The sequence below is a fragment of the Rattus norvegicus genome, chromosome X (assembly GCF_021556685.1).
Source record: "Rattus norvegicus strain SHRSP/BbbUtx chromosome X, alternate assembly SHRSP_T2T, whole genome shotgun sequence".
Classification (NCBI taxonomy): domain Eukaryota; kingdom Metazoa; phylum Chordata; class Mammalia; order Rodentia; family Muridae; genus Rattus; species Rattus norvegicus.
Window position 1 is genome coordinate 22,808,883 of NC_141554.1, and position 24,419 is coordinate 22,833,301.

At 39.9% G+C, this 24,419-nt stretch overlaps 1 protein-coding gene and 1 long non-coding RNA gene across 5 annotated transcripts in view; both read right to left on the bottom strand.

Annotated features, from left to right (window-relative positions):
- The window catches only part of LOC103694470 (uncharacterized), a 141,186-nt gene extending 124,569 nt beyond the window's left edge, over positions 1-16,617 (bottom strand). For all 3 annotated transcript variants that reach the window (XR_015646488.1, XR_015646491.1, XR_015646489.1), the window contains exon 1: positions 16,296-16,617. This is a non-coding gene — a long non-coding RNA (uncharacterized LOC103694470). The remainder of the gene's footprint in view (positions 1-16,295) is intronic.
- Positions 4,754-7,829, bottom strand: Ezhip (EZH inhibitory protein). Of its 2 annotated transcripts, XM_087598897.1 has the most exons (3): positions 7,521-7,763; positions 7,305-7,418; positions 4,754-7,187 (listed from the first exon to the last, which is right to left on the bottom strand). In XM_087598897.1, exons 1-3 carry the CDS (start codon positions 7,684-7,686, stop codon positions 5,143-5,145), a joined length of 2,325 nt encoding a protein of 774 aa, XP_087455023.1. In that variant the 5' UTR covers positions 7,687-7,763; the 3' UTR covers positions 4,754-5,142. The 2 variants fall into 2 exon arrangements, with proteins under 2 accessions (XP_087455023.1, NP_001388175.1); NM_001401246.1 differs by having other exon boundaries at positions 4,763-7,829.
- Positions 16,618-24,419: the final 7,802 nt, after the last annotated feature.

Genomic DNA, 24,419 nt, shown 5'->3' on the forward strand with positions numbered 1-24,419 from the left:
CCATGGATGAAGTTCAGGTATTCAGGCTTGGCAGCAAGTGCCTTTACAAGCTAAGTCAATGCAGGCCCAATTATTGCTACTTTCTCAACCCTTTCTTGCATAGATATTTTAATATTCCCTCTACAATAAATTATAACATGTTACAATTTTTTTACATGCGACTTGAAGTTAATGTTGTTGCCCTGGATTTTTTAACTTTCCATATGAAGTTTGAGTTGACTGAATTTTAAAAATACAGACTTCACAATAAATAGTAGATGAAGGTTGCAAACCTCCACTCTGAGTGAAATAGTACTTTTTGCAAGGGCAGACTATGCCATCTCTTTAACAAAGGAAGCACACAAAGGACAATTACAAAATCTAAAGTTTTCATATTATCCTGTTTTGTTTTATTCTTTTGAGACAGGGCTTCTGTGTTCCTGGCTGTCCTGGAACTAGCTCCACAAAGCAGGCTGGCCTCAAATGCATAGATATCTGTCTGTCTCTGCCTCCTGAGTACTGGGATTAAAGGCCACCACTGCCTGGCTAGTATTATTTTTATATTGCTTCTATTCCTTAAAATGGGATCCCTGTGAAAATATACTTTGTAAGGATGTCCTGCATATTAAACATTATGTGTGTATAAACATCAAAGTAGCATTTACCCCTATAAGCATATCATGATTAATATCTGTTAGATTTACTTGTAAGGTATAATGTAATTTACAGTCAAAAATATTAACCCAATATATATATGTTAATCCATTAACATGAAAGCATACAATGAACTGAGATGAAACTAAGAACTAGAAAAGACCTACTAATTTCAGAATCATTGTTCCTTAGAGCCATAATACTTTCTTTTTCATTTTATTCAGATATCTTCAATATCACAAAAACATTGCTCACTAGCCTGTGAAAAGTCCTTTATACTTTAAATATTAGAAATAAATTTAATTAAAATTTTAAAGTATTGTTGTTTGGCAGACAAATGAAGTGTTTGAAGATCCAGATGTTGTAGTATAAAAAAAAAATAAATCTCAGTACATGTGATCATAATCTTAGTAAAACTGAAACCATCACTCTATGCCAGGCAGATACCCAGTCCATTTTAATCCTTACTATAGTCTTGGGGGTATTCACTGTTACTGTGGCCAGTGACAAAAGGCCAGAGGATTTCAGATTAACCAGCTTGTCAAGTAACGGTGAGACAAATCAAAAACCAGAATTCAAATCTCAAAACAGACTGTAGAGCTAGTTGGTTTGCCTTGGGATTTTGAAGCTCATAGAACTGCCTCTTTCCTTACTTTCCACAACTGTAAACTGTAAATAAATGCTGGCTCTGGCTCTCCATTAATTATAAGGTGTACACTTACTGCATTAGAAATAGTCTATTTTGGGGGCTTGGAGTGTAGCCCAGTAATAGAATTCTTGTTTAGCATTTTGTGAGGTTCTAGGTTTGATCTCTGGCAACACATACAAATAAATGATTAAATAAATAGTCTCTTTCTAGTCTTAGCCACTGAAAATTGTAAAGCTACTTACAAAAAGGAAACAGAACAATAAATATGTGTTCCAAGGCTAATAAAGTAGCTCAGTTGGTAAGGTACTCGCCTAGTGTTCAGGAAGCCCTGTGTTCGATCCTAAGCACCACATAAAGTAGATATTGCTGTCACATGCTTGTTATCTTGGTACTCTGCAGATGAAGACAAGAAGCTCAGCTGAAGATCAATTTTGGCTACCTACCAAGTTTGAAGCCAACCTGGGCTATAAGACACTGTATCTGAAAACAAACAAAACATGCAAATAAAAACAAAACAAAACAAAAAACCTCCAAAACCCTTACGCCCTCTGTTTCAAAGATTTTGTGGCACATATATCTAGTGAGTTTTTATTCTCATGTTTAAATCTAAATATTATCTTTCTCTACTTTATTCCATTCGTGAAGATAATGGAATCCATTGTTTTATTTCTAGAAATATAAACGGCCTGTTGGTATCATCAGGCACATTGTTCAAGGAGTGAGGACATTTGGGAGTAGAGAAATTGGTGACAGAAATGACTCTAAGGACTCCCCCTACTCCCCAACCTCTGCCTTTAGCCCCAAGCCCACATAAAAACAAAACAAATACAGAGAACAACATATAATGTATGTTATTGTGGGGTTTCTATTGCTGTTATAAAACCCTGTGACTCAAACCAACTGTAGGGGTGGTAATTTGGATTATATTTACGCATCACAGATCCATCATCAAAGGAAGGCAGAGCAGAAGCTACGGAGGAGCAAAGCTGCTTATTGCTGAGGGGTGGTACACCTCCACCCCAACACACTGGTCCTGTTGTGAGCTGAGCCTTCTCACATGCATCATTAATCAAAATGTCCTACAGGCTCACTGAAGGCCAGTCTCATGGAAGCATTTTCTCAGCTGTGTTACTTCTCAGTTGTGTCAAGCTGATAAAAAACAAACCAACTAACCAGGGCACAGATATTTTCAATAAATCTAGGTTGTAAGATACCATCTAGTACGTAAAGATTCAGGTGAATGTGAAAAAAAAGCGTTACCCATCACATTATGTATACATCAGTATCTATGTTGGAGGGAAGATAAACTGTCAATGCTCTGCACCTGTGGGATCTGCATCCACAGATCCAACCAACTGCATTATCAAAACCATTTATGAGTAAAAATGTAACTGGAAAAAATATGAGTGCATTCCCTTTATTCCCCAAACAATATTCATACCTTCTTACTTAGGACTGAATTTAGAATTTTAGGTAACTTAGAGATTTTAATATAAATCCTGTATGCTCTTCCTCTCTTCTAGAATTGTGGTCTTCTGGTGCCCAAGCTGACCTCAAAATCCAGGGCTCAAGCAATCCCCTTCGGGTTCTTCTCGAGTAGCCAGGACCCCAAGCATATACCACAGTGATTGGTTATTATTTCATTCGTTAAGCTTACTTGAGCATCTATGAGGTTTTTGTTTGTTTTTGTTTTCTGGGTTTTTTGTTTTGTTTTGTTTTCGTAGCCAGTGGGGTTGCTGGAATCAATTGCCTGTGCCTATTGAGGGGCCGCTGGTGGAAAGTTTCCAAAAGGATAAGGAGAGAAACACAAATTAGCCTACCACTGGCAATTAACAGATGAACCTGGAAAAGCTTTGAGTTTTCACTACCAGGCAAGTGCAAGAGAAATTCAAGGGACACTACAGGTGCTGGAGTAACAGCATAGCAGACGCAGAATTCTCAAAACTCTTGGTTTGAAGCTACAAGTTTTTATACGCATTGGCAAGTCACTAAACTTCTTGGTGTATAGAAAAATACAAATGAATGTCATGACTCATGTTTTCTCATTTCCATTTTCCATGAGATGTCTCACACCTAACCCTGAAAATGCCTCAGCCTATAGTTTTTCTGCCCTTTGTTACCAAAGCTATCTTCATGACTACTTCGGGGGCCTGGAAGTAAGGGGTGTGTGTGTGTTTGTGCTTACGACACCTTCAGAAGGACTGAGACTAGAGATCTGAAATCCCTGGAAGCATGCTCAGGGAATGAGGGCACGTGAAACTCTTGAAAAAGTGGCAGGGTACTAGGTCCTAGTGGACACTTTTTGTGTGAAATATCAGATCTTCGGAAGCATTCATAGTGCTTCTTAAGAACTGGAAGAAGCTGAAGGGGACGGTGACCCGGTAGGACCAGCAGTCTCAATTAACCTGGACCCCCTAAGATCTCTCAGACACTGGATCACCATCCAGGCAGCACCAGCTGATATGATGCCCTCAACACATATACAGCTGAGAACTGCCTGGCTTGGGTTCAGTCAGAGAAGATGTACCTAACCCTCAAGAGACTGGAGGCCCCAGGGAATGGGGAGGTCTGGCAGGGCGGGGGTGGAGTGCGGTGGGGACATCCTTGTGGAGAAGGGGGTAGGTATGATATGTGGAACAGTCAGAGGGTGGATGGAGGGGGTAGTGGATAAAATCTGGAGTGTAAAAAATTAAATAAAATTTAAAAAATTAAATAAAAAACAATTACTTTCTAAAATATAAAGGGTTAGGACTAAACCAGGGTCTATGCTTGTATTGGATCATATACTAGAAAAAGAGAGGAGAAAGTATATGGCGGGTGGGGGGATGGAGGGATTTTCCTGGCTTTATTTACACTTTATACCATTCCAATGATTAAGGAAACACACTATTCATGCATTTCTCTCCAAATGTCTGCCTCTGGTATGTACCAACATGTTCACGATGGAAATTTTTTATCAATACATGCTCAACCACTTGATGACTACCAGAACCTTAGTCTTCCTATGACTAAGTCTCATCCCAGACCTCCCAAAATCCACCCCCTTTCTCCCCTCTCCCTACCCACTTCCAATACATAAATACTGTTATACTATAGAAATGGAAGCCCCTATCTTCAAGCACTGGACCCACTCTCCTCCTCCTCTTCCTCTTCCTCCTCCTCTTCTTCCTCTTCCTCCTCCTCCTCCTCCGTCTTCTTCCCTGCCTCCCTGCTTTCCATTTTTCCTCCCCACTTGAGATCATGCCACCCTCCCCCTTTTCTGACTCTTCATAGGGTTTTATCCAAGTTAACAAATCACCTATGTAAAAAGCTACACCGGTGATCTTCAGTAGTAAATTGTTGGGCAGACCTCCATCTCAGACAGGGGAATATTTTTCCTTCTTTCCTTTTAAAAAGTCAGCTAGCAGAATAATGATGCTTCTTAATTCTCCAAATATAAAATCATAAAATTGTACAATAATAAAGAGATTAAATTTTTAAAATAAAACTTAACACTTTATTAAAAATACTTAATTACAGAAAAGCAACTCAGAGGCAAAAGATAAAAAACAACAAAAGCCCCACCCAAACCCAACAACAAATAAACAACCCAAGCTGTTTTAAAGATAATGGGGGTACTGAATGGAACCAAAGTTCTTATAAGTGCTAAATAGTTGGGGCGAGGAGAACAGGGGACTTCAAAACTGCTCAGACTACTGGTGAATAGGTAGAAACCCTAGAAACCTCAGATTATCAACCACACAGCCAACTTTGTATAAGGGCTTATTCCTTTTGTCAGTCTGCTAGAACACACAAAGAATAACAGCAAGGGTGGAATAAGGGACATCCTCTACACTTCCCCCTCTGCAGGAGAGTGAGGGTCATCCTGTTTCTTCCTCTGACTCCCTCTCTGAGGAGGAATGGAGGTTATCCAGGTCAGGTATCAAGGCACGCCAAAGGGTATTAGGACTAGGACCAGAGACAGAACTCAAGTCACTTAATGGAGGTGAAGAGCCCTTTAAAGAATGGGGGCTTGAAACACAGAGCTCACTGGTGGATGAGGAGGAAGAACTGGCACCTTCACCATACTGCCCAGGCAAAGGATAGAGCCTACCAGGAGGAGAAGGGGAAGAGGCCCGCATACGGACTGGACGCCTTGGAGGAGAGCTTGCGGTTGCATGTGAAGATCTCCTTGGAAGTGTAGGCGTAGAGGTGAAAGGCCTTGCTTGTGACTGGCTGCGAGGGCCAGGCTCCATCTCCACCAGCTCTGGCTCTGACTCCGACTCGGGCTCCGACTCAGGCTCGGCCTCGGCCTCGGCCTCGACCTCGGGCTCCGACTCAGGCTCGACCTCGGCCTCGGCCTCGGGCTCCGACTCAGGCTCGACCTCGGCCTCGACCTCGGGCTCCGACTCAGGCTCGACCTCCGGCTCCGACTCAGGCTCGGCCTCCGACTCAGGCTCAGGCTCGGCCTCCGACTCAGGCTCAGCCTCGGCCTCCGACTCGGCCTCGGTCTCGGCCTCCGACTCAGGCTCGGCCTCGGCCTCCGACTCAGGCTCGGCCTCGGCCTCCGACTCAGACTCGAGCTCGTGGTCAGATTCAGACTCGGACTTGGGCTCAGGCTCAGGCTCCGGCTCCATCTTTGTTTCACGGCTTCGTCGTCGGTGGTCAGAGCCGGGCCTGGATGCACTGCGACTGCGGCTTCTGCTCTGTGTTGCACGGCTGCCTGTATCAGGACTGGACACCGGGGGACCACTGTGAAGAACAGGAATCCGTGGAGTGGCCCGAGGGCGTAAATTCCAGCCTATGGTGTGGACTTCGGGCTGAACCTCAGGGCTGACCAGTGCAGGGCTATGATGACCAAATGTTACCACACGTGAGCGGAGAACCCAGCCTCCGGGAATCACACTGCCTCTGGAGTCAGGTTCCCTGCAGAAAACTCCATCATCAGGAGCCTGCAGAATGGTCTGTTGACTGAGTTCCTGGACGTTCTCATCACTGCTGGACCCAGAGGCGCTGCTGGGAGGACCAGAAACAGTCAGAAAGGCTTGGCTGAGGGCCATAGGGGCTGGAGTAGACACAGGGCCTGACCTGGTGGTGCTCCTAAGGGTAGTAGGCCCTGGGGAGTCTAGGTTCCCCACTGCATATTCAGAATGGTGGCTGCTGCTAGGCTGAGAGCTCAAAGAAGATGGTAGCTGAAGCCTATGGGGCAACTCGAGAGCTTCCGGAAGCTGAAGTGCACCTAGACTTTTTGTCGTTAGGTTTTGGCTGGGCTGCTTCCTCTTTCTACAGCTCTTTGTTTGAGCTGGGGGCTCGTTGCTGTCTTTTTCGCCTCTCAGGGCTTGGCCTAGCTCTCTCTGGCTTCTCGTCATGGGCCTAACACGTCCAAGTTGTATGTTTGGGCCAAAGCTACCCTCAGGGTCAAAAGGCTGATTGTCAGGCACAGAAAATGTCCCCAGGTTTTCAATAGCCATGGAGAAGGTTTCAGGCTCCCCCAAGTCAACTTCGACGCCCTGGAAAGTGCTGCCAGCCGCTGAGGTGCCACTGCAGACTGTGAGAACCGAAGAAGCAACGGGGGCTTTACCTTGAGTCGAGAAGGTGTCAGGCGGCCCCAAGTCAACTTCCAGGCCCTGGAAAGCGCTGCCAGCCGCTGAGGTGTCACTGCAGACTGCGAGAACCGAAGAAGCAACGGGGGCTTTACCTTGAGTCGAGAAGGTGTCAGGCGGCCCCAAATCAACTTCGACGCCCTGGAAAGCGCTGCCAGCCGCTGAGGTGTCACTGCAGACTGCGAGAACCGAAGCAACGGGAGCTTCACCTTGAAACGAGAAGATGTCAGGCGCCCCCAAGTCAACTTCGAGGCCCTGGAAAGCGCTGCTGGCCGCTGAGGTGTCACTGCAGACTGCGAGAACCGAAGCAACCGGAGCTTCACCTTGAAACGAGAAGATGTCAGGCGCCCCCAAGTCAACTTCCAGGCCCTGGAAAGCGCTGCCGGCCGCTGAGGTGTCACTGCAGACTGCGAGAACCGAAGAAGCAACGGGGGCTTTACCTTGAGAGGAGAAGGTGTCAGGCGGCCCCAAGTCAACTTCGACGCCCTGGAAAGCGCTGCCAGCCACTGAGGTGTCACTGCAGACTGCGAGAACCGAAGCAACGGGAGCTTCACCTTGAAACGAGAAGATGTCAGGCGCCCCCAAGTCAACTTCGAGGCCCTGGAAAGCGCTGCTGGCCGCTGAGGTGCCACTGCAGACTGTGACGGGGGCTTTACCTTGAGACGAGAAGATGTCAGGCTCCCCCAAGTCAACTTCGAGCCCCTGGAAAGCACTGCCGGCCGCTGAGGTGTCACTGCAGACTGTGACGGGGGCTTTACCTTGGGACCTGACACTGCCTCTACGTGCAGTCCGCTCCTTCTTTGGAGTTGAATATGAGGCCATATCGGCTTAACAGCGTCTTACTAGTTCAGAGAAATGGCTTCTCGGTGGCTTCGCGCGGTGAAGTGGCTTCTCGAAGGCTTCGTGCCCAGTGAAGTGGCTTCCCAAGACCCAGCAAAGGATGCTGGGTAGAGACAGGATACAGTGGCAGAGTGGGTGGGGCTGGTCAAATTCTAGCCTCTGATTGGCCAGCTGTAAGCAATCCCCCACCACATCCAACTTCCGGCTGAACCTCTCTCCACCTGGCAAGGCCTCCTGCTGGGTGGGAGAAGGCCAGGGAAACTTCTAGTGGTTTCTGGTGTGTTCTTCCTGTCCTACCACACCCTCCCTATCACTTTCCACGGTCAACAGTCTAAATTTCACAATCCTTCCACCCTGACCTGAGTGGGAACATCTACATGAATTATAGGCAACATCCCAAATAAGTTTTGACTTTTTGTGATTGGTACAGGAATCCCTTTAAAGATTTACTACACGCTGACCAATAAGTTTGATCTCCTAGGCCATGCATAACCTTACTGTTCCCCTTTAAGTAACCCGGTGACCAGGCTACTGAATCTAGTAGATTTTAAGTTTGCTGAGAGGTATAAGGACTTCAAAGGAAACGATGAGGTGCACATAGTTTTGGATTTAAAATGTTCGGCAAGGAATGTCAGGTCCCAAATGCCGGGTTTTACAATTTTCCTGTAAGATGTTTGCTTGCTTGCTTTCTTCCTTCCTTTCTTTCTTTCTTCCTTCCTTCCTTCCTTCCTTCCTTCCTTCCTTCCTTTCTTTCTTTCTTTAATTTATTTATTTATTTTTGTGTGTGCTGAGGTACAAGTCAGATTGCCTAAGATTCAGCTGATGAATTAACTGACTTGAGCTCCTCTTCTAGTTTTTTCTCCTTTATGGTCTGCACAGACTTTTAAAGTTTAATATTTATACACATTTTAAATTACTACATCAGAGCTGTCAGTTTTGGTAGCCCAAAACAGAAATGCAAATATACCAAAACCAGCACCTAAATTTTCTCATGCCTACAATCAAATACTGGGAAATATTAATTATATCTTCATAGACTAGATGTACGTATACATATATATTAGTTTTATGAAAATATGATTATTCATGCATAAGTATTGTTTGTAACTTGTTTGGGGGGTATCAAGAAAATACATTTTCCATGTCAATGAATACATGATGATAAGGAGCTGGGTGTGGTATCTCACACCTGTGATTGTAGCACTAGGGAAGGGTGAGAGGAGGATTTCAATTTGAAGATCACCCTGGGCTGCATAATGAGACCCTGTCTCAAAAAACAACAAAATATTTAGGGAGGAAACATATGCTTTCAAACATTCTTATACTGACTAATATGTATGCTCTCTCTATTTTTTAATATCAGTGTGAGATACACATCACTGTACTCACTAAAGATTGCTCATATACTCAAATGTGTCTTGTGGATCAGTCCTGAGAGGAAGAAATGCTTGGTATAAGCTTATGCACATTTATAATTTTAGCAGAAACAAATGGGACCCTTAACAGAATGGATGAGCAACTGGACTTGGACACAAAAATAGAATAGAATGGTGTTTAGAGTGTCTAATAAGGTGGAATGGCAAATGGATTTGAAACAGAAAGCAGAATGGGATGAAATGGAGACGGAGTGCACACTAGAATGAAATGGGGAAGGAAAGGCATATTCAAACCTTATGATATGGACAATTGCATAGAATATCATGGGCAAAACCTGGATGGACCAGAAAGAAACTAATATAGGAAAGAAAAATATAACATCTGAAAATGAGGGAAATATTAAAATAGTAAGAAAACAAAATAAGACCAATTGTGCCCTGGAATGATTTAGTACAGATTTTAAAATAGCAGACAATGATAGTCTATATATGGGAAAGTGTGTGTCAGTGCATGTGTGTGTATGTGTGTGCTTGAGAGTGCTGCTTGTGGGCTTGTTGCCTGATCCTTTTTAGAAGAAGTATGTCATGTCACTAAGGGTGGGCTTTTAGTGAGGCCTACTGTCTCTTTCTTCTTGCTGCCTGGGGATCTCGATGTAGACTGCTTAGCTACTTCTCTAGTATTGTCTGCCTGCGTGCTGCCATCATTTTAACAATGGACTAAATCTCTGACACTGTATGCAAGCCCCAAATAAATGCTTTCCTTTAAAAGAATTTTTGTGTACATGGTGTCTCTTCACAGCAGTAGAACAATGCCTACCATATACATTTATCTGTTTTTTTTTTTTTTGGAACCCAACTTTAAAAGGAATTAAAGTAAAAAATGTAAAAGACTGTACATATCAAATATTTGAATTAATTGAACATAGGGCTGTAGAATCAATATTATAAAGCTGAATTGTATTTCTCTATACTAAGATCAGAAATTGTGTAAAGAAAAATTTGAAATGCTATTTCTTGTAACATGAGAAAGTATCAAACACAAAACAGTAAAATCTCCCAAGATTCCTGGTCAGAAATCACCATACCACTCCTGAAGAGATTAAAGCAAACTGCCATTAATCTGAGGTGCAGCATGGTTAACTGTGGGTTCAAACAAGAGCTTCTTCAAACTTTTTCTGTCCAAGGTTCCCACTGAGTCCCCCAATATTTTATGGAGCCCCAGATATGAAAGTATATAATGCAGGCACACCAATAAAACCATTGCTAATCATACATTTATTTTAAATAGCTCTCTAGTTACATAAACTTGTTATTTACTAAACATGATTGCAAACTTTCACACTAACAGGATGGATAGCCCTATTATTTTTTTGCACAAAGAATTACATCTTTGCTGGATATTTGATATTTCAGGACCTAGAACATCTTCAAATATTTTCAGAGTTTATCAATATTTTATAATTGTCAGTGTCTATCTAGAATTCTGCTTTATATAAAACTGAAGCATAAATATATAATAATACAAAATGCTAAGAGTGTGTTTAGAGCTCTTTCAGAAATTACTAGAAATTTCTGTCATAATTCCAAGCAAATTCCAAGTACATTTTATAAAACTCAAGTGAGAAACTCAAAAGGTAATTTTAAAATTCAAACATTCTAACTAAATAGTCCAAGTACATTTTAGGAAATTCCAAGTACATTTTAGGAAACTCAAAAGCCAATTTTAAAAATTAAACATTCTAACTAAACAACCCCAAAAGAAGCTAATATTAAATACACTGAGAAGTAATTATAAAAATATTAAATGTTTAACCTTTTAAATAATTAAACCAAAATGGTTCTGTAAAAGCAGAAAATCCATAATGATCAGCAGTTGATGTATTCCAGGTACAGTGAGGCCATTATGTGATGCAAGCACATGCCTGCTGTGTTCGGAACCAAGTCCGACATGAAGTTTGGGGCGGGGGAACTATGCCCCAAACATCTAGAAAACTCATTATTCATTTGATATGGAATTTTTTGTTAATGTGGAGTCCTCTTTGCTACCAAAATTTTCCAGACCCCTACAATTCAGTTAAACAACTCAATATGGAGCTGTCCACCAACCACAGTTTAATTAGCTGATGATGAGAAGAGTGATATTATGGGATTTCAAAAAAGTTCTCACCAAAATTATATACAAAGCACAATAGAATGACACACAATGAAAATGTCAGGAGATTGTCAGTGGAAACTGAGAAACTGATTCTAAAATGTACATGTTTACCAAAAATTCAATATCAGGCAAAGTCTTACAGAATAAGAAATTCGAGGGACGCTTACTGTTATTTGTGTATAAAAGAATTTATTTTTACAGGAATAAAGATATTCACATAAAACCATATTGAGCAACAAAGAAAAAATAGAATTCACAAACAAGACACACCTAAGGGATCAGGCCAACAGCAAAACTAGAAGTACAACGCCTAGAATGGAATGGTAGGGCTGGATTAATTGGACATGAAGCCATAGAGAACACATAAATGTGGTGTCTAACCAGACTCGTACACAGAAAATCAATTCCACAATGCAAAGCTTATATCTGTAACATTATATAGGACACAAAATCATTAATAATTAAGGAAAGTATTGACCAAGCACACACCATAAACAACAAATAAAGAAAAATGCAATTAAACATCAGCACCGTAATTTCAACAGATAATTCACAAAATACGTTCAATGGCCTTAGAAATAAAATTCTGCTCTGAACGTTTGCTACAAATTAAAATCATAGGGAGAAAGCAGCAAGCATAGTGAGGAAAAACAAAACGTCTGCCGTCCTCAAGAGTGAAAGAAGGTATGGCGGACCTTTGAGGATGTAAGCTGGTACCTCTACTTTAAAAGCTATTTGGCAGTAGGAATTTAAGCAGAACTTACGTATTTCATATAACGCAGGGAATCCATGTGTGTTTTTTTCTTTTACATAACAGCCACACATGCAATTACTTAATACAGTGGCCATTTATTATTTCGCAGTTCTGAAGGGTCAGAGGCCTATGCTGGCCACGATGGGTCATCTACACAGTGACAGGATGAAATCAGTCACCTAAGTTTCACGTCTATGAGAAGGAACAGATTTCTAAGCTTACTGAGTTTCTCATGCAGTTCCTTTCCACAACTCCCCTCTATATTCCTCCTTAAAGTCTTTCAAGATGAACACAGTCCAATTTAAAACCTCACCTTCTTAGTCCTGATGCACTCAGAATAATCTCCTTAAATGAGTGACCACAGATGGGAACCTTGATACATTTGAAAAAACAAACCCTCCTTTCTCACACATAAAATTTCCCATCATATTATATACCACAGGCTTTTCTGATTTGATAAGAGAGCATGACATAGGATCCTTAGGACCCATCTTGGAAGTCTCCATATTTACCTGTCTCCAGGATCCCAGGATCTACACCGCTCCTCATATAAAAGCTGTTTACACTATATCCAACATTCTACAAATTTCTCATCACATTATGCTATCATTGCTATTTCAAAACTTATCCAAATTGCACCACACATATGTGATTCCTGGTACAAATTCTGGAGTATAGTGCTTCATAAACTGTGTATGAACAACACTAAAATGATAGGTTACCTTCCTAATATTACAACATTCAATGATGACATTTTATCTATAAGCGTTGTGATTTAATATGAGGCTGAATGGAAGGGCAGGAAGGAGCTCAAAGTTTCAAAGCTGATTTCAACTTTCTGCCTATAATAATTAAGGGATTTTCCAAGATGATTTAGGTTTTCTCTGTTATCTCCATAAAAGCCTTCAGGCTTTGTTTCCTACCTAGCTCCAAAGCTCTGCCCACCCTTTTAAGTGCCTGCAGCGGCTAGGTTAAGATTTCACATGATTAGTTCCACCTCCACTCAAATTATATCCTTCCTGTAAGGGCAAAAGGGTTTGTGACTTGATTTACAAAATCCCTTTTCCCCCACTATTAGCCTAACATACTCACAGGAGGGACTTCTTAGCCTATACAAGATTCTGCTCAGTAGGAGATGACAACAAAGACAAGAGTCACACAGGACAGTTGTAGAATTCTGCTTTCCACACAATCAAAGTCTATATACGACAGACATGTATAGTCTTCATAGTGGTATTGTTGGAAATAGTCAATTCAAATACCCATCAATAGGTTAATGCACAAACTGGGGTATAAAATTTCTCTACATATTACAAAATGGACAGATCTCAGCAGCATTAGTAGTGAGTAAAATAAACCACACGTAAAATTATTCATGAGTTAATTTGTCTACAGTATAAAAATAGCCAAAACAAATTTATACTGACATAGGTCATAATAGATTTTCACGTTCATGACTAATAACAAAACAAGAAATAACATGGTTTTCTGAGTTGTCAAAAGTATTTTATATTATTGCTTCGGTGGTTTTTACATGCATGTATTCATTTTTTATAAAATGTCATTAACTTGAACCTTATAATTAAGCATGCCCCTATTTGAATTTTATCCTTAAATGAAAGCAAAAAGCTACCAGAAAAATAAACTATGAAAGGCAAGAACAATTGACAGAAATATACTTGAGACTTGGAACCTAATAATAGGCACATCTAAAATCAAAGATGCTTTGAAAAGCAAACTTTTCTTGAATCATTTCTATATAAACCTTGACCTCAATCGACATGAATTTATTTATATTAAGGTAAAATTCATGCTTCATTGCAGAATTACTGTTTTGTTAGATTCAGAAGTATCATTTTTGACTTTGTTGTGGATTTTACATAATTAACATAGTATAAAATATGTGAAACATTTGCTCCTGAGAATTTCAGACACAAAATTGTGGATTATGGTAGAAGAGAGACCAAGAATACAAGAACTACGACTTCAGAAAGTTTATCAATCTGGTTAAACCCATTAAAGATTAATCATATGCTCCCCTTCAAATTATAACTACAATGAATAAATTAATATATTTCCTAATATTATACTATGTTCACATGACTCGGAAATGACTAGGATATGACAGAGTTATATCTATTGTTGAATTTTACTCACTTTTACAAAACAGAAAACGTATGTTAATAAATCAGATTAATTCATGGATGGACCTCGACCTCTCCTCCCTCTCCCTCTCCCTCTCCCTCTCCCTTCTCTCTCTGTGTGTGTGTGTGTGTGTGTGTGTGTGTGTGTGTGTGTGTATTCGTGCATGTGTACTATCTGAAAAGATGGTTTAAACTAATTATTATATAAACCTTGAAATTTAAATTTCCACTTCTAGTTTCCAAATCGTTACTTTACTCATTTAGGAATGTATAAATGATTCTCCTAAAATGAATTTTCATCAGTAATTTAGATTTCAAATCCGAGTGAAGCAGTGACACCATTTTCTGATAATGGTTTGGCTACCTAAAAATATGCAGTAGGAAACAGATAGAGTAGGTTTAGAAGACTCTTAATTCTAACACCTACTTAATATATGACTTTCAGCAAGCAACAGTTTTTTCAGTCCTTTTCCTTATGAAAAGTAATATAGTTCATTCCTTTGCATTGTTTTCTCCAAATTTAGCCAGATGCAATTTCCACATTATTAAGTTAATTAACATGCAAATATTATGGGATTAGAGTAAAGCTCTGCTTACAAATACTGATTAGTATCAGCAAATGAAAGACATTAACTGCATATATATGTATACATATATACATATATACATATATATATATATCAACATTTATTTAATCTTTTCCAATTATATTGAACGGTAACTTTCTGGCTGTACCTTGCCCTGGGGAATTTTACTTTATAAAACAATAATTTCCTTTGAGTTCAAATGCCAAAGCAGGATGACGCGTTATCTCCTTTATGCAAGTAAACAATAGTCATCTGTCCAGCACAAATCATAAGAAGCAGTCTGATAAATAACTTACTTGTACACAAGTGAGCTAAAACAACCTGTGAACTTATTAAATCAAGTCACGGACACATGGGCAGTTAGGCATAGCAAAACCATATGAACAACACCAGGCTACAGAACTTATCAAATACACAAGACCAACAACACATAATGTAATTCATTTGCCTTGACTATGAAAGAAAGAGCATCTCAAGGCAAGATTATGGCACACACACACTGACCTATCACTTGGTCACTGGCCATGGGTTTCAGCCAGGACAACTGCCACAGCAAAGGACCAAGCCTCTAGCTGGAGTGCAGTTTGTCCTGCAACTGACATACAGCCCATTTCTAAATGGCATTCAAACTGGCCTGCCGCTCGTATCTGACCATTCTGTGTCCAGAACAATACACTATTATGTCATTTGTTCTTAAAATTTTGTATCTGGCACTTAAAGACACTTTTCCACACCTTTTATTAATAAAGCTCTCTGTGTGTGTGTCTTCAGTACTGCCTCTTTGGACCCTGTAAGCTCTTTAACCTTTTCTTAGCCAGGCTGTAACACACATACACATTTATGTATGTACATATACATAAACACACACAATTTCATTGTGTGAACTGTAACGTGTGATCTGAGAATATGCCCACAACTACAGATTGAAATCCCAAGTACTTAGTAAACCACACCCAATGAAGTTGACATAGTTGTAAATTTTATTGTTATTCATAAAATTTTGACTTTGTGGAAAGGCAAAATTCCACATCTGTTTCTGATATAGCCTGCCCATGATATTATTATTTGTACATATTTTTCTATGTGAAACTTTTACAGATGATTTCTACAGAAATTGCAACACTTATCTTTTATTTTTTCAAAATCACTTACATGATTTTAACAATATGAGGAACAATAGCATTTAAATAAAAATCATTTTGGTTTTAAATCCACAACCTTTAAACTCCTCACACCCTGGTTCTCAGCTCTTTATCATGCATTTTTCAAACCACAGACTTATACTGACTGTACCATACTGTAAAAATGGCCACTTCTGATTTCAGCTCCTTCGAGTAAAGAAGTTGAAAATCTACGCACGCGCGCGCAAGCACACAATTGCTGCTTTCTTAGGAGACGACCCACAAACGTGACAAACGGCTTTAAAAAAAAAAAAACGCATCAAAGAACTGAGATCGCGAGGGTAAAACACTTCAAAAGACAAAACACTGACCATTTAAATACTGAATGTGAGGAATCATAGGAGAACAAAAGTGGATGGGCGGGAGAAAGAGTCCACTTGTCCATAGACTTTACCTTCAGGAAAATGTCCTGTGGTCCAGGCAGCGCGGAGCAGTAAAGGGAATCAGACCAGTGCACCTGCCTCGGAAGCAAGTTGCTGAGCGGTGATGCTCCCTTCACCACGCGGAGCAAGGAGGGCGGAGGCTGCGAAGTGCAGGCGCAGGCGCTGCCCCTTTCTGCAGAATCCGCAGCTGTAACCCTGCACTAGGGAGGCTGCAGGGGCACAGCCCCCAACCGTGCGCCGCGCCTCATCCGCAGCCCCTTGATAGCCCCGGACACGAAGCTTTCCGCAGGAACTTGGCTTTAGAGCCTTTAGGGCCGAGGCCCGGCGCTGCCTGGGCGCCTTCCGGCGCTTGCGCTGCGTGCAGGGGCTGGGTCATTGGCAAAGGCAAGTAGCGCAAGGAGCAATGCATCCGCGCCCCTGCCCCCTCCCCTTTTTTTAAATCACGGCTTCCCTTATGTTACGGGGCTTGATTCCGCAGCTTCCGAAGGGCTCCAGATTTCAGCAGGAACCCCAGGCTGCTGTGCTCTCCTGGGGCCAGATTCAAGGTAGCTGGGGGTTGGGGCAGGGAGAGAGCGGCTGTGTGGTTTGGTCGCGGTTGTCTTCTTTATTCTGTCCCACTCAATCCCCACCCCACACCGGCAACCCCTGTGGTTTCCTCAGTCATAAAAGCAGAACTTACAGTCTTGACCCCTCAGGGATTTGAGGGGAAAAAGAAGGGGAAACGCAGTCTTAAAAACTTACTAGATCACTTCTTTGCTTCTTTGAAGTGCAAAGAGCAGTCACTTGTTGAAAAGGAGGCTAAGGTGCTTTCCTTACTGTTAAAATGACACTGGCTGGTGGAACATGTTGGTGCAGTGTATCTGCAGCTAGCCCAGCCCCCCTTTTCTAAATTTTCGTCCTGATAAGCTTTTGTGTTGGTATCAAAAACCTAGATTTTCCATTCTCATCCTGATAAATCCTGCCCAATGCTCATGGAAATGGTGTACAAGTGTCTTTAGTTCTCAATAATTGTATATGTATATAAATGTATATGGAAAAAGGAGAAAGATACTATTCTATTTCAATATAGCAGAGGATAAATACGAGGACATGTTTGAGATATTTAATACGAAAGGAAATTGGATTTATTTAATGTATTCTGAAATAATTTCACAAAGGTTTGGTAATCTTAAGACATTTTATTTGGACTTACTTTTAGTTTTCTTATTTGCTAAAATTTTGGAAATGTTCTGGATGCTGGGTAGAACAAAAGCTAACATAAGTAGAATCTTTTTCTCAAGTGTTTCCCCACAGTTAAGGTGAAGAATTTAAATTTAATTAGTCTGGTGCAAATGCAAAGTAGATGCACCTCCCACAACCCCAGAAGCCTTCAGGATAGGACAGAGTAAGGATGCACTGCAAAACAAACCAAACAAAGGGAAAAACAAAACAGAAAAACCTGAGAGAACTGGTTCCTCATAAGTGTGGAGGCTCCTTTGTAGCTAAGAATTCCAGTTTTGAGGTTTACATTCTTAATTCTGTCATTCCAACATTTAATGATATCGATGTTGGTTTTCCTCTTCTAGATATTTATTAGAATGTATAAATTATATAAAATATGGTTTTTATTGTGGCCTCTTTTGTGTGCATGTAACATATTTTAATGATACCCATCCCCTGTAATCCTTCCTTACATTCTCTGCCCTCTCACATTGGCTGACTTCTTTTCAAATAACCCCCATTCTGCTGTCATGCCCTTTCTTTTTAATATAGGTTCTGTAATTGGGAGAAACTATTTCTGTGTGGCTTATACCACTGAATATGATCATGTACAATTCCACCGTTTTCCTGCAATGATTTCTTTTTCCTGTATGACTAAATAGTAATGCAATATATGCCATATTTTGTCCATCCACTCATTCATTCATTTGTTCGTTCGTTCATCAGTGATTACCTAGACTGGCTCCATAAGTTGACTCTTATGAATACTACCTACCGAAAACATGAGTAGGCAGATGTTTCTATTGTGAGATAGCTGCTTCACATAGTTTTATATATAATTACATATATATATTACTACTTTTTATTTGTATTCAGTCCGTCTATCCATTTTTCAAAGTTTCATTCATTTTTAGAGATTTTTGTTTATTTGTTTTGTTTATAGTTCTTTATATATTCTGGATATTAATCCCTTGTTTGTGGAACAGCTGACGAAAACTTTCTCCAATTCTATAAAATACCTCTTCATTCTGTTAGTTATTTTCTTAGCCGTGAAAAAGTACTTTTACACAAGGCATTACGTAGTATTTTTTTACATTCACATTAGTTCAATTTTAATTAATATCTAATTATATCAGTTCTTTCATTCTTTTACTCCCTCCAAGGTCTTCCATGTTCTGCTCCCTCCAGCATCTCCTATGCTCTCTGCCCTCTCAAAGAAATAGCCTCTTTTTGTTTTACATACATATATAAAAATACAACTGGCTGATTCTATGTGGAGTTGCTTCCGATACCATTTCAATACTTTGTGCTGGATAACCAGTTAAAGAGCTCATCCCTGGGAGAAACTAATTCTCTTTCAGCAGTCATTATTAGTAGATTTTGTCTAGGAGTGTGACCCCATGAAACTTCCCCTGTCCTTGTCAGCATGTGAGTTGGTATTGTCATCATTCAGGTAGCCATCTGTTCAGTTAGCATGGTATGGCTTTCCTGTCATTTCTAGGTGACACAGTCTCACAGCAGGGTTTTTTTTTTTTTGTTCTGTGGATCTTACAGTCTTTCCGTTTCCTTTTCTGCTATGTTATTATGTGGGCCCTAGGTACAATTGTTGTGTTGTATCTAGGGAGGCCAGGCTATCTCTGCTCTCCAAAACTGGTCTCTACATTATGACTAGTTTTCTGTAATGGTGTCCTTTTTGCTGCAAAAGAGGCTTTAATGTGGGGTGAGAACTACACTATTGGTAGATAGAAGGATAGCTTTCAGAATGAAGTTAGGAATTATGTTTGTCTAGTAAAATAGTGGTAGTAGTTTGGTTGGTGTGTGTGTGTGTGTGTGTGTGTGTGTGTGTGTGTGTGTTTTAAATAAGATCCATGACTTCACTAGTCCTGGGTAGCACAAATGGATAGGGCTACTGATTGCTTCCTTGTCTTGGCATCTTGCATAGTATCTTCTAGTACTATCTATGATTGTCATGCCACAAGAAGAGGGCTTTCAAGTTAGATTCAACTCTATCCATCTGAGTCTTGCGTCCAAAGTGTGAGAGGTCTTTGTCAACAGAGACTCACCTTCAACCTTTGGGAAGCAACCAAGGGCAACAGTAATAGCCTATGTTTTGGGAGTCTCTTGGACTACCTTGATCAACAACTCCAATGGACATTTCTCATTCCAGGCATGTGTGAAAGATTTTTAATTTGATGTATAAATGAACTGTCTTAAATAATTAATTAAATGGTGTATTAATTACATAGATTAATTTTTGGTATTTTCCAGAACCATTGGAAACTAGTCAAAAAGCCTCTGCCAATTCCAATATTTTGAAGGTTTTCCTGTTTTCCAACAGTAGTTTCAAAGTTATTGGCCTTACTTTAAGATTTTCATCTATTTTAAATTGATTTTTGTTACGGTGAAGGTCAGAGACTTCTAAATGTGCATATCAAGTTTTTCAAGCAATATGGATTAAATAGACTATCCTTTGGTTCATTGGAGAATCTTATCATATTCAAATTCTTTGTACTTTGTTTTAAACTCTTATTTATATAGGTCTTTCGCATCCTTGGGAGATTTTTAATATTTTATTTTCAGAAGTATAAAGAAAAGTTCATTAATAACATAATAAACATTTTTCAGTCGACTATTTTAAGACCAAAGAATAAGACCCTTGAATTACATATTTACATTTTGGTTTGAGTATTGTAATCTCCATGAATATCATCTTTGGAATTTTAAGTCTGTTTGATATTGCTCTGTTTTTTTGCAAGGATAAACTGATCAGTGATCAAATCTGTAAAAACAAGCACACATTTCCGTCACCTGAAATGTTCTGCCAATATTCACAATGTTTAAATAAAACCTGTGTACTTATCTCTAAATTCTATTAATTTAAATTTCTGCTGCCTGTCAGAACTAAAAGAGAACTGACGATGTGGTTTGGTTAAGTATTTACTAGATCAAATCATGTTGATTTATATTTTTTAAAATCACCAGGTTTAGAATTGAATAATCTACACACAATTTTTAGGACCAAAGGGAGAAAAAAAACTCTCAATGACTCCAGCTTGTCTGTCTCTACTGGGGAGGTAAGGTTAATTCTTCTCGAATTTTCTTTTTTTTTAATTTTTTATTATACATTTCTTTACTTAAATTTCAAAGGTTATTCCCCTTCCTGGTTTCCTGTCCATAAGCCCCCATTCCCTCCCCTCCTCCTACCCCATACAGGTATTCCCCCTATACATCCCCCTTATTGCCCCTCCATATTCCCCTGCACTGGGGGTCCAACCTTGGCAGGACCAAGGGCTTCCCCTTCCCCTGGTGCCCCAATAAGGCTATTCTCTGCTACAATTGTAGTTGGAGCCCTGGATCAGTTCATGTATTATCTTTAGGTAGTGGTTTAGTCCCTGGAAGCTCTGGTTGGATGGCATTGTTGTTCTTATGGGGTTCCAAGCTCCTTCAACTCTTTCAATACTTCCTCTGATTCCCCGAAAGGGGGTTCTGTTCTCAGTTCAGTGGTTTGCTGCTAGCATTGACCTCTGTATTGGACATGCTCTGGATGTGTCTCTCAGGAGAGATCTATATCCAGTCCCTTTCAGCATGCATTTTCTAGTTTCATCAATCTTATCTAGTTTTGGTGGCTGTATATATATGGGCCACATGTAGGTCAGACTCTGAATGGCCATTCCTTGAGTCGCTGCTCTAAACTTTGCTTCCATATCCCCTCTTATGGATATTATTTCCCCTTTTAAGAAGGAGTAGGAGCAACCACATTTTGGTCATCCTTCTTCTTCAGCTTCCTGTGGTATGTGTATTGCATCTTGGGTAATTCGAGCTTTTTGGCTGATATCCACTGATCAATGAGTGCATACCATGTGTGTTTTTCTGTGATTGTGTAACCTCACTCAGGTTGATATTTTCTCATTCCATTTGCCTATGAATTTCACGAAGTCATTGTTTTTGATAGCTGAGTAGTACTCCATTGTGTAGATGTACCATATTTTTTAATCCATTCCTCTGTTGAAGGGCATCTGGGTTCATTCCACCTATGGCTATTATAAATATGGCTGCTATGAACATAGTGGAGCATGTGTCTTTCTTGTATGTTGGAGTTTGTTTTGGGTATATGCTCAAGAGAGGTATAGCTAGGTCCTTAGGTCCAACTTTCTGAAGAACCTCCAGACTGATTTCCAGAGTGGTTATACCAGTTTGCAATCCCAGCAACAACGGAGGAGTGTTCCTCTTTCTCAACATCCTCACCAGCATCTGCTGTCACCTGAGTTTTTGATCTTAGCCATTTTCACTGGTGTGAGGTAGAATCTCAAGGTTGTTTTGATTTGCATTTCCCTTATGACTAAGGATGTTTAACATTTCTTTAGGTACTTTTTGGCCATTTGATAATCCTCAGCTGAGAATGTTTTGTTTAGCTCTGTACCCCATTTTTAATAGGGTGATTTGGCTCTCTGGAGTCTAACTTCTTGACTTCTTTGTATATTTTGGATATAAGCTCCCTATCTGTTGTAGGATTGGTAAAGATCTTTTCCCAATCTGCTGGTTGCTGTTTTGTCCTAACAAGAGTGTCTTTTGCCTTACAGAAGCTTTGCAGTTTTATGAGGTCCCATTTGTTGATTCTTGATCTTACAGCATAAGCCATTGGTGTTTTGTTCAGGAAATTTTCTCCAGTGCCCATGTGTCCGAGATTCTTCCCCACTATTTCTTCTATCAGTTTGAGTGTATCTGGTTTGATGTGGAGGTCCTTGATCCACTTGGACTTAAGCTTTGTACATGGGGATAAGAATGAATTGATCTGCATTCTTCTACATGCTGACCTCCAGTTGAACCTGCACCATTTGTTGAAAATGCTATCTTTCTTCCTTTGGATGGTTTTAGCTCCTTTGTCAAAGATCAAGTGGCTATAGGTGTGTGGGTTCATTTCTGGGTCTTCGATTCTCTTCCACTGATCTACCTGCCTGCCTCTGTACCAATACAATACAATTTTTATCACTATTGCTCTGTAATACTGCTTGAGTTCAGAGATGGTGATTCCCCCAGAAGTTCTTCTATTGTTGAGTATAGTTTTCACTCTCCTGGGTTTTTTGTTATCCAAATGAATTTGCAAATTGCTCTTTCTTTCTCTATAAAGAATTGAGTAGGAATTTTGATGGGAATTGCATTGAATCTATAGATTGCTTTTGGAAAAATGGCCATCTTTACTATATTAATCCTGCCAATCCATGAGAATGGAAGATCTTTCCATCTTCTGAGATCTTCCTCAATTTCTTTCTTCAGAGATTTGAAGTTCTTGTCATACAGAACTTTCACTTGCTTGGTTAAAGTCACACCAAGATATTTTATGTTATTTGGGACTATTGTGAAGGTTGTCATTTCCTTAATATATTTCTCAGCCTGTTTATCCTTTGAGTAGGGGAAGGCTACTGATTTGTTTGAGTTAATTTTATACCCCAACATTTTGCTGAAGTTCTTTATCATTTTAAGTAGTTCTCCGGTAGAACTTTTGGGGTTGCTTAAGTACACTATCATATCATCTGCACATGGTGATATTTTGACTTCTTCCTTTCCAATCTGTATCCCTGTGACCTCCTTTTGTTGTCTCATTGCTCTGGCTAGGACTTTGAGTACTGTATTGAATAAGTAGGGAGAGAGTGGACAGCCTTGTCTAGTCCCTGATTTTAGTGGGATTGCTTCAAGTTTCTCTCCATTTAGTTTGATGTTAGCTACTGGTTTGCTGTATATGGTTTTTTACTATGTTTAGGTATTGGCCTTGAATTCCTGGTCTTTCCAGGACTTTTGTCATGAAGGGGTGTTGAATTTTGTCAAACGCTGTCTCAGCATCTAATGAAATGATCATGTGGTTCTTATCTTTGAGTTTGTTTATATAGTGGATTACATTGATGGATTTTCATATATTAAAGCATCCTTGCATCCCTGGGATGAAGCCTACTTGATCATGATGGATGATCATTTTGATGTGTTCTTGGATTCGGTTTGCAAGAATTTTATTGAGTATTTTTGCATCAATATTCATAAGGGAAATTGGTCTGAAGTTCTCTTTCTTTGTTGGGTCTTTGTGTGGTTTAGGTATAAGAGTAATTGTGGCTTCATAGAAAGAATTCGGGAGTGATCCATCTGTTTCAATTTTGTGGAATAGTTTGGATAGTATTGGTATGAGGTCTTCTATGAAGATCTCATAGAATTCTGCACTGAACCCATCTGGACCTGGGCTCCTTTTGGTTGGGAGACCTTTAATGACTGCTTCTATTTCTTTAGGAGTTTTGGGCTTGTTTAACTGGTTTATCTGTTCCTGATTTAAGTTTGGTGCCTGGTATCTGTCTAGAAAATTGTCCATTTCCTCCAGATTTTCCAGTTTTGTTGAATATAGCCTTTTGTAGTAGAATCTGATGATTTTTTTAATTTCTTCAGATTCTGTTGTTATGTCTCCCTTTTCATTTCTGATTTTGTTAATTTGGATACAGTCTCTGTGACCTCTGGTTAGTCTGGCTAAGGGTTTATCTATCTTGTTGATTTTCTCAAAAAACCAGCTCCTGCTTTTATAGATCTTTGGATAATCCTTTTCATTTCTACTTGGTTGATTTCAGCTCTGAGTTTGATTATTTCCTGCTTTCTACTCCTATTCGGTTTATTTCTTTTTGTTCTAAACCTTTAAGGTGTAATGTCAAGCTGCTGACATATGCTCTCTCCTGTTTCTTTTTGTAGGCAATCAGAGATTTGAGATTTCCTCTTAGTACAGCTTTCATTGTGTCCCATAAGTTTGGGAATGTTGTATCTTCATTTTCATTAAATTCTAAGAAGTCTTTAATTTATTTCTATATTTCTTCCTTGACCAAGTTGTCATTGAGAAGAACATTGTTCAACTTCCATGTATATGTGGGCTTTCTGGCATCATTGTTGTTATTGAAGACCAGTCTTAG

Bases quoted from the DNA above. Each gene is read 5' to 3' on its own strand.
- Ezhip (NM_001401246.1), bottom strand. From the start codon at position 7,686: ATGGCCTCATATTCAACTCCAAAGAAGGAGCGGACTGCACGTAGAGGC.